We start from the raw sequence: 11,929 nt of genomic DNA on the forward strand, positions 1-11,929 counted from the left end.
AGCTTTGGGATAAAATGTCCTGAAGATGTCAAGTCCATCTGAACTGGAGAGTCATTTAGGATTGCTGTTTCTTTGGAGGTTTTTTGTTTAGGGGATTTATCCAGTGGTGTCAATGGGGTATTAAAGTCCCTGACTGTGGCTATCTTGCTATCTGTCCCTTGATACCTTCCAGAAGTATGTATTTTATGTGTTTGGGTGCTCCTGTATTGGGTGCATATATGTTTACCAGAGTTTTATCTTCTTGTTGAATTGGCTCCTTTAGTATTATGCAGTGGCCTTCCTTATCTCTTGTTATGGCCTTCACTTTGAGTTCTATTTTGTCAGATATAAGCATTGCCACCCCAGCTTTTCTCTCATTTCCATTTACCTGAAACACTTTTATTTTCCATCCCTTCACTATCAGTCTGTGTGAATCCTTTGCTCTGAGGTGGGTCATGTTTTCTTATGCATTCACCTACCTTATGTCTTTTGATTGGAGCATTTAGTCCATTTACATTTAATGTTATTATTGAAATGTACTTGATTGTCATCATTTTTATTCTTATATTTTTCTTTCATCTTGCCTTTCTGTTTCTTCCTTTTTACAGCAGTCCTTTTAGCATTTCTTGCTTCGCTGGCTTGGTGTTAATAAACTCTCTTAGCCCTTTTTTTGTCTGTGAATCTCCAGATTCCATCTTCAATTTTGAATGATAGACTTTCTGGGTATGGATTCCGTCCCTTGTTTCACATCATTTTGTATATTTTATTCCATCCCCTTCTGGCCTGGTGTGTTTCTGTTGAGATATCAGTTGATATTCTAATGGGAGATGCCTTGTGGGTAACTTTCTGTCTTTCTCTGACAGCCTTTATGATTCTTACTTTGGCATTGATGTTTAATTATGATGTGGATTGGTGTTGGTCTTTCTGGGTTCATCTTGTTTAGGACTCTATGTGGTTCTTGCACTTGCATAGTTATTTTCTGGCCAATATCAGGGAAGTTTTCTGTCATTATCACTTCCAACATGTTTTCTATTCCTTGCTTCACTTTGTCTCCTATAGTAGTTCTGGTATCCTTATTATGTGGATGTTGTATTGTTGGGTGTTTTTCCAAAGCTCCCATAGGCTCTCCTCTTGCATTTTAAACTTTCTTCATCTGACATGTTAGTTGCCTCCATTTCATTTAACTCCTTTTCTGTTGATTGCACTTTATTCATTCCTTTGCGGATTGCTTTTTTGTCTCCCTATGTTTTGTTGTAACATCGGTATTGTATCTGTGTGCTAGATTCAACTGCTTTCCCACCCAGGTTCTTTTGGGGGTGTTTCTACTGGTGTGATCTCTCAGGTCTTCTGGGATTGGTAATCTAGCAGAGCTCCCTACTTGAGCTATTTGGGTTCTCTTGGGATAGTTGGGTCTTGACTGTCAGTTTCATCTTTGTGGATGAAGTGTTATCACGGGTTAGCAATGTGACTCACCCCCAGCATTGTTTTGCAAGGTGTTTTGGATGTGATTATTGTTCCGGCTCTTGTGGAAAAGATTGTCTGAGGTCTCACTGGTATGTGCTCACTGTTTGTTCCCAAAGACCATTGCCTGGGATGGAAGATTCTTGGGGCCTGCGGCTCAGGAACTGTGCCTTTAGCCGGTGTGGTGTGACCGTCGCTGGATTAGCGTTACTCTGAAGCTCACTATGAGGGCCCGGTGCCCATGAGTGTGTGGAGGCGGGTATCTCGTAGTTTGTGGTTGAGGCAGTGGGACTCTGGCCAAAGTGATTTCCCTGTCTGAATCACGAAGGAGTTTAGGATCCAGCAGCAGACTGTCGAGAGGTAGGTAGCCGGGCGGGGGGAGGGCGGACCCCGTGGATCCTACTGAGGGAGCCATGCACCCTTGGTTGGAAAGGCACATGCCCAGTGATAGCACACAGAAGGGCCCAGGAGCTGTCTGCAAGGGGTGTGTGCTTGTGGGGCCCACACACTGGATCAGAGTGATTGTGCTGCGCCACTGGCCCGTGTAGGGAGAAGTCCCATTTTCTGCTTTGGAGGATGAGCATCCATAGTTGGAATTGGATGCCCAATGCCTGCTTACAAAGGTGCCCAAGTATCGTCTACTGGGGCAGTGGGCTGAGGGGGTCCTTGTGCTGGAGCGGCACTACCATGAGGACCGGATGCCTGCATGTTGTGCCTTGCAGCAGGCTCATGGGACTTGCGTGCTGGATCGGTGCAATGCAGTGACCAGAGGTCTGCAGATGAAAAGGAGGAAGTCCGACTATCTTCTGCTGGGTCGTTCAGCCCTTGGTTGGATACCTGTGTGCCTAACCAGCCAGGGCACGTCTCCTGTTTTCAGATTCCTCCAAGGTGTTCTCAAAGATTTTCACAGGAGCCCATGGCTTCCTACGTATGTGCGTCAACATGCTGATTCCTAATTGGGGACCAGTTGGTTCTTACTCTGACCTGGGTTGACACAGGTGACTGAGACCATGGACCACCAGGGCAACCAAGTACTGGAGGGCGTGAGGCCATTCTGAGCTGAAAGCAGCATGGAAGGAAGACATCTTCAGGTGAGCTGGTTACGGGAGCCGCCTTGGGTGTCTAGAGAAGCACTGCACCTCTTCCATTCTCATCACCAGGGAAATAGGTGGGATCTGCATCCTCAGGCCCCTCCTGGGGGAGCAGAAACAGGAGCAGCCATTGTATTCTCAGGTCCTGTCCCCCCAAAATCATTTGTTCTCCTGCCTTTCCATGGGGTAAAAGAGAGCGAGCATGAGACAAGAAGCTGTAGTGTGTTAGAGACCCCATGTTCAGCAACTCTGCTCAGAGCAGGGCTGGCATGAGAGCCCACAGACTTAACTGGTGTTTGGCATCAGGTAAGTTTTGGTCTCTTCCCCTGAGCTTGCACCACTGAGTGTTAGGGATGGTTCTTGAAACAAAGTAACAGTAGTGCACAACCTGTCCCCTGGCTACCGCCCAAGGAGATCAGGGAGGCCTGGGAGCTAGAGAATGGGGATGGAGAGACCTCGCCCTCATGCATTGGGAGGATCAGGCCTCACACAGATGCTGCTGGTACTAAGGTCACCTGGTGGTAACCCCTCCTGTTACTAGTGTCTCAGCCCCATTGAGAGTGGCTATTTCAGGACATACTGGGCCCAGGACCCTGAGAGGAGAGGTCAAGGCCCTGACTGCACAGTAGTTTGGGGCAGAGAGAATTGTCAGCCCTGGGCTGCCGGAAGGTGCCCTCCTTAGTGTGATCCACCTGTGCAGAGGATGAGGCGGAGGGGCATAGTGGAGCTCAGGCCAAGAGGGAGACACCCTGGAGCTATGCCTCCTGTGGCCCCAGTGCTGGGCTGGGTTCCCCACCCCTCTCTTTCCCTCTCCCTCAGCTGTGGGAGGGCCTCCATGCACAATTGCTACCTTGATCTTGTGGGTGACACATCATCAGTAAATTTACATACTTGCAGATCATTCCTAGTTCTCCCTGGGAATATCACGCCATCGCCTCCCCCATCCTCCTGAAGACCTGACCGGGTCCATACACCATGGCTGAGCACGGACCTGCCGAGCACCTGAATTGTGGTGGGTGATTGTCACCTAAATGGACACTCCTGCTCTCTGCCCATGACCCTGGTCGTGTCCACCGCTGCCACACAGAGAGTGGCATGTTCCCATTCTCTGGTGATTTCTCTAGGCACACTCCCATCAGGCTGGCCCTGGTGATGGCCATGGGAGCCTTACACCAGGAACCAGGGCCTTCTTCTTGTGTCACCTTCCCATGACCCACTCAGCGATATGAGCGCAGGCGACTGACTCAGGCCTCAGTTGCCGCACAGGGAGAAGGAAGTCAATTTTTGGCCCCTGCCAAGGTCTGTTGTCTGGAGAGAGAAGTAATGAGACTTGGAAAGTGAAATGGTTGGGTAATTTCTTAAATTCTGCCAAACATGAGGAATTACTTTTGCTCATCATCGTGACTCAGAACCCAGCTTCAGGTTCACAATGGCCAGCTCCCAGAGAAGTGTAAATGAGGAACATGGTTGTGACCAAAAAAAGGATGGAGAGGCCCCAGGGCAAGCCATGAGGGCAAAGAGCTTCACACTAAAGGAACTCTCCCAGAGACAGGTGCCCACATAGGCAGCAGGAAGGATGGGACCTGGGAAGCTTATCCAAACCTAGAAAGCAATGTGACAGTTCAGCAGGGCATGGAAAAGATTCTCACGCTGTGTGGAAAGTTGTATGAGCTGAAGACCCGCAAGCCATGTTTAAACTAGTCTTGAAATAGTTTGCAAAGGCTCATGTCAGTTTTTAATTCTCAAATATTTAAAATCACAGGATGCTAAGTAGTGATTTTACTACTTTATTTATTTACATGTACGGTATGTTTATAACAGAGTTTTTAATGTTGTGATAAAAATTTGTAATGGCCATTGAAAAATAACAACTTTTCCTATGGTTATTAGGATTGCTGGGCAGGGTATTAGCTGGAGGTACCATTCTGTGTGGCGTGCTCTACCGTGCAAAGCAAGAGCAGCCTATGACTTGCTCATTTTCCAGCCCAGTTGTTTTGTTTTTTCGTTTGTCTGCTCAGTCAAGTGAGGGTTCATGCCTCAGAGATACTCTGAGGAAGACCATGACATTCTCATGAGGTGTCCCTGCAGATCATCCGGAATAGCAGTGGATGCACCTTAGGCCCTCAGTGAATGTTCTTGAGTAAATCCAGGATTGAAGAGAGAGAGGAGAGGAGTCTGTCTTTGGCGGCAAGGATCAGCTGACCCGGGGACATCCCAGATAACATGTCCACTCTGTGCCAGTGCCTCCTGCCAGCCCTCCTGCACCGCCCTTGGCATTAAATGGCGAGACCCAGGCATGTCCTGGATGTGAGGCATGTTCTCCTTGGGGAGGAGGGAGGAGGGACAATCCCTTGTTTAGGTCTAGATGTCATTGTGGCTGATGTGAAACCAGGTCTGGTTGGGCAGAGGCAGGGCAGGTAGAGCCAGCAGAGACTTGTGAGTTTGAAAAAGGCACAGAGGACTAAATATGTCAGGATAAGAAGAGGTCTGACTGCGGAGGGAAAGAAGCCAGGTGGAAGGGTGTCTGCTCCAAGGCTGGGTTCATAGAGTGGACGATGGGAAAGCCCATGCATGGGGACTGTTCCCCAGGGCCTGTGAAGCCCCACAGAGGCAGGGCTTGCTGTGGATCCCAGGAAGGGCATCCTCCTGCCTCTTTGGTGCCTCTTTGGATCCAGAAAGGCAGCTCGGATGTTGATTTTCCTTCCCTACAATGTAGCTTGTCATGTTCTCCAAAGCAGCTCAGAAGAATTGTGGAGAACTCGTGGTTTCTCTTATCAGTGGCTGTCCCCAGCATCAGGTTCATGATGGGCTGACTGACATTCCAGGGATGCATAAAGAGGGTCCCAGACTTGGAGCGCATTCTAAGGACCCCCCTTCATTCAAAAAAAGGTCCATAGGGCAGATGACCTGGGATCGCAGTAGGAATTTTGTGACTGGAGAAGGCGGTTGCAGAGGACGGCCCTCCTCATGGGCTCAGAGGCTACTGTGTCCTGTCCATAAGTGAGGGCCATGATGAGAGCAGGTGGCAGGTGACCAGGATGTGGTGAAAACATCCCCCAAATTCATGTGTGGGTGCTGGGACTCGGCGGGGCCTGTCCAATACTGGGCAGGAAGTTCTCCTGCCCCTTGTGCCATAGCACATGCCCTGTGGGGGGGTGGATAGAGGAGTGTTTCTTGCTCATGAAGAAGGTATGTTCGCCTCAGACTTTGTTTCTAGGTCATTCTTAGTGGTTCCTACTACCTCCTTGTATCTCCTGGACACTGGGATCTCATAGAGGCTGCCTGAGCTTGGGCTCCTACAGTTTTCCAGTTTCCGCCTGGTGCATATAATGTCTGTGTTAAAGAGAAAATCTCAGCCCCCAGGTGGCACCCTCAGGCTAAAAGCCCATGATACCAAGTCTAGACTCAAATGCTGACCTCATTACAGTTTGAACCTCTTCCAGAAACCTCAACAGCCAGTCTGGAATTTTCTGGTCAACACCACTGTGGTAATCTGTCACGTTGTCCCTCTGCCTGGAACATGAGAGTTGTTTGGGCATCACAATGCAGGGGGTAGACAAGAGCAGAAAAGTTGCTCCTCTCTGCCTCTGTCTCTCTCTCGCTCTCTCGCCCCCAACCCCCAAGCTCTCTCTCTCTGGTTCTCTCTCTGTCTGTCTCTCCCTCAATTTCAAAAGATCCGATGTGTGACCCAGTACAGCATGGGGATATCTCAAACTATGGCAGATCCTTACATGCCAAGTACAGCTTCAAATCTTCTGAAGGGGAAGGTGTATCTGTGCACTGAGCTTAATCCTGAGGGAGGACATCTTCCGTCACGATCTGAGTGAGAGTTTTAGGCGTGGGCCCAGAAGGAGCTTTTTGAAGCCAAATTTGCATGGATTGTTCCCTAGGGTTGAGCAAACATTAGTTATTTATACAGACTTTGGCAATCATGTTAGTCCCTGGAACTTGGCTGGGACTAACCTGCTGCCTGTGAAAGGTTGGGATGTGGAAGAGGATGCCTGAGCTAAAGAGAATGCCCTCTGTCACAGCTCCTTGATAAGGATACACAGGTCTTTTGGCCCACATTTATTTTTCTCTGTGCCTCCAAGATTCCAAAGAGCCCACGACTCTCACCCCTCAGTGGCTTTCAGAATTGGATAAGTCACATCCCAGGTTGAGCTGCCACACCCCTCCTCTGGCCTCTCCACAACCCACGTTTTCACATTTAATTTTCTCAAGCCAGTTTGCTGAGCTGGTCTGGTTCTTCTGGGAGGAAATGCCCTTTACGTCCACAGAGGGAGGGTGACAGAATCTCCTGCCTATACTCCCCGTCAGCTTGGGTTTAAGGGGTCCACCCAGTTTCCTCCTTCACCGCTAGCCTTTTAAGTTCTCAAGTGTATGCAGTCAGAGTCTTTGAGTTTCCCAAATGTTCACCTTGTCCTGGGTAATTCCCTTGGTCCCATTACAAACGTGCAGCCCCTCCCCTCTCCTGATCAGCCCCTAGACGTGATTTTGGCCAGACCTCCTCTGGGGAAGGCTTGCTCCTCAAAATCTGGAAGACCAACTGTCCCTCTGTTCCTGTTGGAATGGGCACGGGATTTGCAATTGTAGGTAACATCAAGTCTCAGGGACTGTTTGGTCCTCAATACTGTTGCATTGAAATTCTTTCTCTCTTGAGATGATACCACTGTCTCCCTAAAGGTGTGTTAACGGGAACATTAGGGAATTTTGATGTGGCACCAACACCCCCATCAAGTCTACTTCCAGTTTGGTTTCCTTTTCTTTTCCTTTCATGCATGGACCTGGGGTTCAGCTGGAGGTGTGGAGAGTACAAAACCCCATCAGGGTTAAATGCCTGGAGATCCAGGACTAAGGTTCTGCTCTCAGGTGGAAGTAGCCATTTCAGCTAGGACCTCAAAAGGAAGGTGTGGTCAGACGAGGTATAATGGCTTCCGAGGAGGCTGAGGTGGGAACAGAGGCTAGAGCATGAGAGTCAATGCCCAGGTCTGAGCACAGGGCTCCCTTCACCACGCCCCTCTGGTGAGTCAGGAGCCTAAGGTGGTCCACAAGGACCTGCAGGCCAAGAACCCAGAGATTTGTCCTTTCTTCCTTACAAATGAGCAGACTTTGCCTTTGCCTCTGGGTGCAGGTTTGCCTTAATGCAAAACGTTTTGATTTCTGTTTTGATGTTTGCCATGCATAGAGGTTCACAGGGCAAGTTTCCCCTGTGTCTGAAAGTCGAGTGTTTCTAAGGAGCCTATTGTAGGCCAACGTGGCAAAATCCTTTTTGTAGTTTTTAGCGACCGGGCTGTGCGTGTGAAAACAGGTCTTAATGGAAAGTCTTTCATAACAGCCAATTGATGTTTAGAAAGAGTGGAAGGGGGTGGGGGGAGGGAGAGAGAGAGAAACATTGATGTGAGAAACATCCATCAGCTGGCTCCTGCCCACCCCCTAACGGGGGTTAGGAATGGAGCCCTCAAGAGACCTTTGGGGGCACGGGAGGATGCTCACCGCACTGAGCAACACTGACCAGGGCTTGCAGTTTCTTATTGAGAGGAGCCTTACTTGTGACATGTGAGCCCTCTGTTGTCATGGATAAAGTGGTCATTCTAATATTCATAGAAGGGGCACACAATAAAATGTACATGTTGGAATTAATGGTTATTTTTCTCACCTGCAGCTACCCCATGCTTTAGAAAACGTTTGTGCTGCTTTTAGGATTCCTCATTTAAAAGGTGTCAAAGGCCTCAGTGGTACCCATTGTGTGGGTGTTCCTTAATCTTCCCCATCTATTTTATTTTCTGGAACTTAGCAAGAGGCAGTCCTGGGCCACGGGCTGCTCCCTACTCCAGGTGTTTTCAGCCCTTCAGTGATCCTCAGAAACGTTTTCCCTGGAAAGGTTGGGATCATCTCTCTGGTTTCCCAGGACTCACTGCACAGCAGAATTCCAGCTAGCCAGTGGGTAGATGTGGGAGGGGTCCAGTGGTCATCTCACCCCTCCTTGGTGCCTGGTTCTTGTCCTGCCAGTGTCAGAGGAGAGGCAGGGCTGAGTGGCTTTGCGGCCCCTAAGCAGAAAACGGGGTTGTGGTAAATTGGGGGCGCTCCAGTTGTTGCCGGAGCAGTGCCTTTGGCCCTCAGCTGGTCCCTCTGAAGGGAGAAAGACCGGGGTTGCTCATGCTCAGCCTGACAAGATGCCTTGCTCCCGGCTGTCTCCCAGGATCTCTTTCATAGCAGCTTCATGGGGATGAGCCTTCCGGCTCCACGCAGACTCCTGGAATTGGCATGTCAGAGCCTGCTGAGGGATGAAGCCTCGGCCATCGCTGCTCTGGAGTGGCTTCCTGTGGAGCTCTTCCCACCTCTGTTCATGGCAGCCTTCGCTGGGAAGCACAGCAAAGTCCTGAAGGCCATGGTGCAGGCTTGGCCCTTCCCCTGCCTCCCTCTGGGGGCCCTGATGAACCATCGGCAGCCTCACCAGGATATCTTGCAGGCTGTGCTGGAGGGACTCGATGCCCTGCTTGCCCAGGAGACTCGACCCAGGTACAGGGGATCCAGTAGCCTGGGAGCACCCTGGGGATCTGAGCAGTTACAGCTGGGATCCGGGTGTGTGCAGGGCCAAAGGGAGAGCTGAGGGAGGCCTTGGAGCCACTGCTGGGGTCATTCTGGGAACAGGCTTCGGATAGATAGGGCTGATGAAGATGCCGAGGGTGACCCAAGGGACACGAGCCCACTCCTTCCTGGTGGCACCTAAAGGTACCAGGAATGGGGACCATGAAGGACCCCAGTAGCACCAGGAGCAGCTGATTCCTGGGCCATGGAGTCAAAGTCCAGTCAGGTGTCTGGCCCAGCTGCCCAGATTCCTAGACTCATGGTCTTATTCCTTGTTATCTTAATGCACCCCAGCAGATCTCCTATTTTCTCCACAGGAGATGGATACTGCAGGTGCTTAATTTACAGAAGAGAGTTCATCAGGAGTTCTGGATCGTGTGGGCCGGAACCAGAGCCCATGTGTGCTCACTGCTGGAGCCTGAGGCCCCACAGCCCAGGAGGAAGAGGGGGAAAGTGCACAGCTTAACGGCCAGGCCAAATTCACCCTTGGCCCCCGTGGAGGTGTTAGTAGACCTTTGCCTCAAGAAAGGTGTCCTTGATGAGTCCCTCAGCTACCTGATTAAGAAAGTCAGCGAGAGGAGAGGTTTGCTGCACCTTTGCTGTAAGAAGCTGAAGGTGTTTGCGATGTCAAAGCAAAACATTAACATCCTGGATATGGTGCAGCTGGACTCTGTCCAGGATTTGGAGGTAAACTGTACCTGGAAGCTGTCCACTCTGAGGAAGTTCGCTCCTTACCTGGGCCAGATGGGCAATCTGCGCCGGTTCCTGCTCTCCCACGTCTTTACGTCTTCTCACACCACCTTGGAGCAGGAGGAGCAGTGTGTCAGCCTGGTCTCCTCTCAGTTCCTCAGCCTGCCCCACCTCCAGGAGCTCTATTTGGACGATGTCTCCATCCTCAAAGGCCGCCTGGACGAGATCCTCAGGTGAGGGGTGGCGAGGTTTCCCTGCCGACCAGAGCGAGTCCCTTTCCATTTCAGCGCACAGTGACGGGCTCTCCCGTGTGCCGTCCCTCAGCAGTGCTAGAGTGCCTGAGCCACTAGGCGGTCCACACAGTCAGTGTCTTGTTCACTGCTCTGTCTCCTTGCATGTTGTGTCATAACCCCCCAGACAAAGGTAGGACGTATGCACTAGGACAGAGGCTAGTAAAGAGACTCCTTGCTAGGAATTGGCGTAATGGAGGCTTCGGGACAGGGGATGGTAGCTTTGGGAATCCTTCTGAGTGGTGTCTAAGGGAAGATGATGCAATAGAAACAAGTGAGGATTGCAATGACTAGGGGAAAGCCAATCAAAGGTGCGGTTTCAGGGGTTAAGTTCCGCACTTAGAGATTTGGCCATGGCAGCCTTTCACTCCAAACCTGCCTCAATCACCTGTCTGCCAAGGGTTGCCATAGGCTCTCGCAAACAGAATGCCTGGTAAATGCAGGATTCTGGAGGGAGGCATTACGAGATGGGATAGGTGGTTTGTGGACAATGCAGTGATCTAAGTTCCTGGAGGGTGGCGGCCCTCGCTGGATGTTGCCTGACTGTGCCCAGGTTAGCCCTTTCTGCACATCTGCCAGAGGCCTCATTGGGCTAAGAGATGATGGTGACAGGGGTCTAGGCTGTGGCTGGAAGGAAGCCCGAGTTGCAGGCATTTCGGGACATGTCTCCAATACTAAAATGCACTGGTTGCCTCCTGCTTCAGACCCTGGGCCAGGCTCCTTTCTGAGCTCCTCCCATCTTTACCTCCCATCTTTATGTTCACAACACCTGTGTGTTTGGGCTGGGGGTGTATGATGAGTAAATGGAGTGTGTGAGGTTTCATCCAGTTGGATCCGTCACGGAGCAGATAACAGATGGAGAAAGATTCCACTCAAATTTGCTCTGACGTGAATGTCCCTTTTCACTGTGCAACATGCTGGGTTTGATCATCATCTGGAACACTGTAGGCTTCGGTGACATGGGCCTCTTCACCCTGAAGGCCTGGATCATCCTCACCTGCCTCTGCCCACCAGGTCCATCCCCCACATGTAACTGCTCTGTGTCTCCCCAGGTGCCTGAAGACCCCCTTGGAGACCCTGTCCATCACTAACTGCCTGCTTTTCGAAAGAGACTTGAGACATCTCTCCCAGCACCTGAATGTCAGCCAGCTCAAAAGCCTGAGTTTCAGTGGGCTCAACCTGACCAATATCAGTTCTGGGTCACTCCAATTTCTGTTAGAGAGAGCCTCCCCCACTCTCCAGGACCTGGACTTGGATGAGTGTGGGATCATGGACCCCCAGTTCCTGGACATCCTGCCTGCCCTGAGCCACTGCTCTCAGCTCATGACCCTCAGTTTCTGTGAAAACCCCATCTCTATGACCGTCCTGGAGGACCTGCCTCGCCACATCGTCGGGCTGAGCAAGCTGTATTGCGTGATTTATGCGGCCCCCCTGGAGAGTTACGAGGAAAGGAGCGGCACCATCAACCTGGGCCGACTTGCCCAGATGCATGCCGTGCTGAAGCAGATGCTGCAGCAGTTGGGGCGGCCCGGCATGGTCTGGCTCTGTGCTTACCCCTGTCCTCACTGTGGCTGTAGAACCTTCCATGACCCAACTCCCATTCTGTGATCCTGTTGCTTGAGTGTCTAGCTGGGTGCCCATCTGGGCACTTGGGCACTGAAGCCCAGACATAAGTGTACCATACAGGAACACAGCAGCCAGTTTCAGACAACTACTCGGGGTTGGGGGGGAAATGCTGGCAGGGGACTCGATGGTTTCTTTGGGGAGATTTGTCCTAAGGAGTTTGAAATATGCACCTGAATCTCTCATGGGGAGGGATTGAGGCTTGGG

At 50.9% G+C, this 11,929-nt stretch overlaps 1 protein-coding gene across 1 annotated transcript; it reads left to right on the plus strand.

Annotated features, from left to right (window-relative positions):
- Window positions 1-7,244: 7,244 nt before the first annotated feature.
- LOC139000606 (melanoma antigen preferentially expressed in tumors-like) lies at window positions 7,245-11,707 on the plus strand. The gene is made up of 4 exons (XM_070402752.1): window positions 7,245-7,267; window positions 8,718-9,050; window positions 9,437-10,042; window positions 11,152-11,707. The coding sequence occupies exons 1-4, from the start codon at window positions 7,245-7,247 to the stop codon at window positions 11,705-11,707; spliced, it is 1,518 nt and encodes a 505-aa protein (XP_070258853.1).
- Window positions 11,708-11,929: the final 222 nt, after the last annotated feature.

This window comes from Myotis yumanensis, unplaced genomic scaffold (assembly GCF_028538775.1).
Source record: "Myotis yumanensis isolate MYYU_CA2020_CCGP unplaced genomic scaffold, mMyoYum1.0.hap1 SCAF_24, whole genome shotgun sequence".
Lineage (NCBI taxonomy): Eukaryota > Metazoa > Chordata > Mammalia > Chiroptera > Vespertilionidae > Myotis > Myotis yumanensis.

Coding starts and splice junctions, on each gene's coding strand:
- LOC139000606 (XM_070402752.1), top strand. CDS start 7,245: ATGTGGCACCAACACCCCCATCA. Junction 7,268..8,717: donor TGGCACCAACACCCCCATCA/AGTCTACTTCCA, acceptor TGCCTTGCTCCC/GGCTGTCTCCCAGGATCTCT. Junction 9,051..9,436: donor GCCCAGGAGACTCGACCCAG/GTACAGGGGATC, acceptor TTTTCTCCACAG/GAGATGGATACTGCAGGTGC.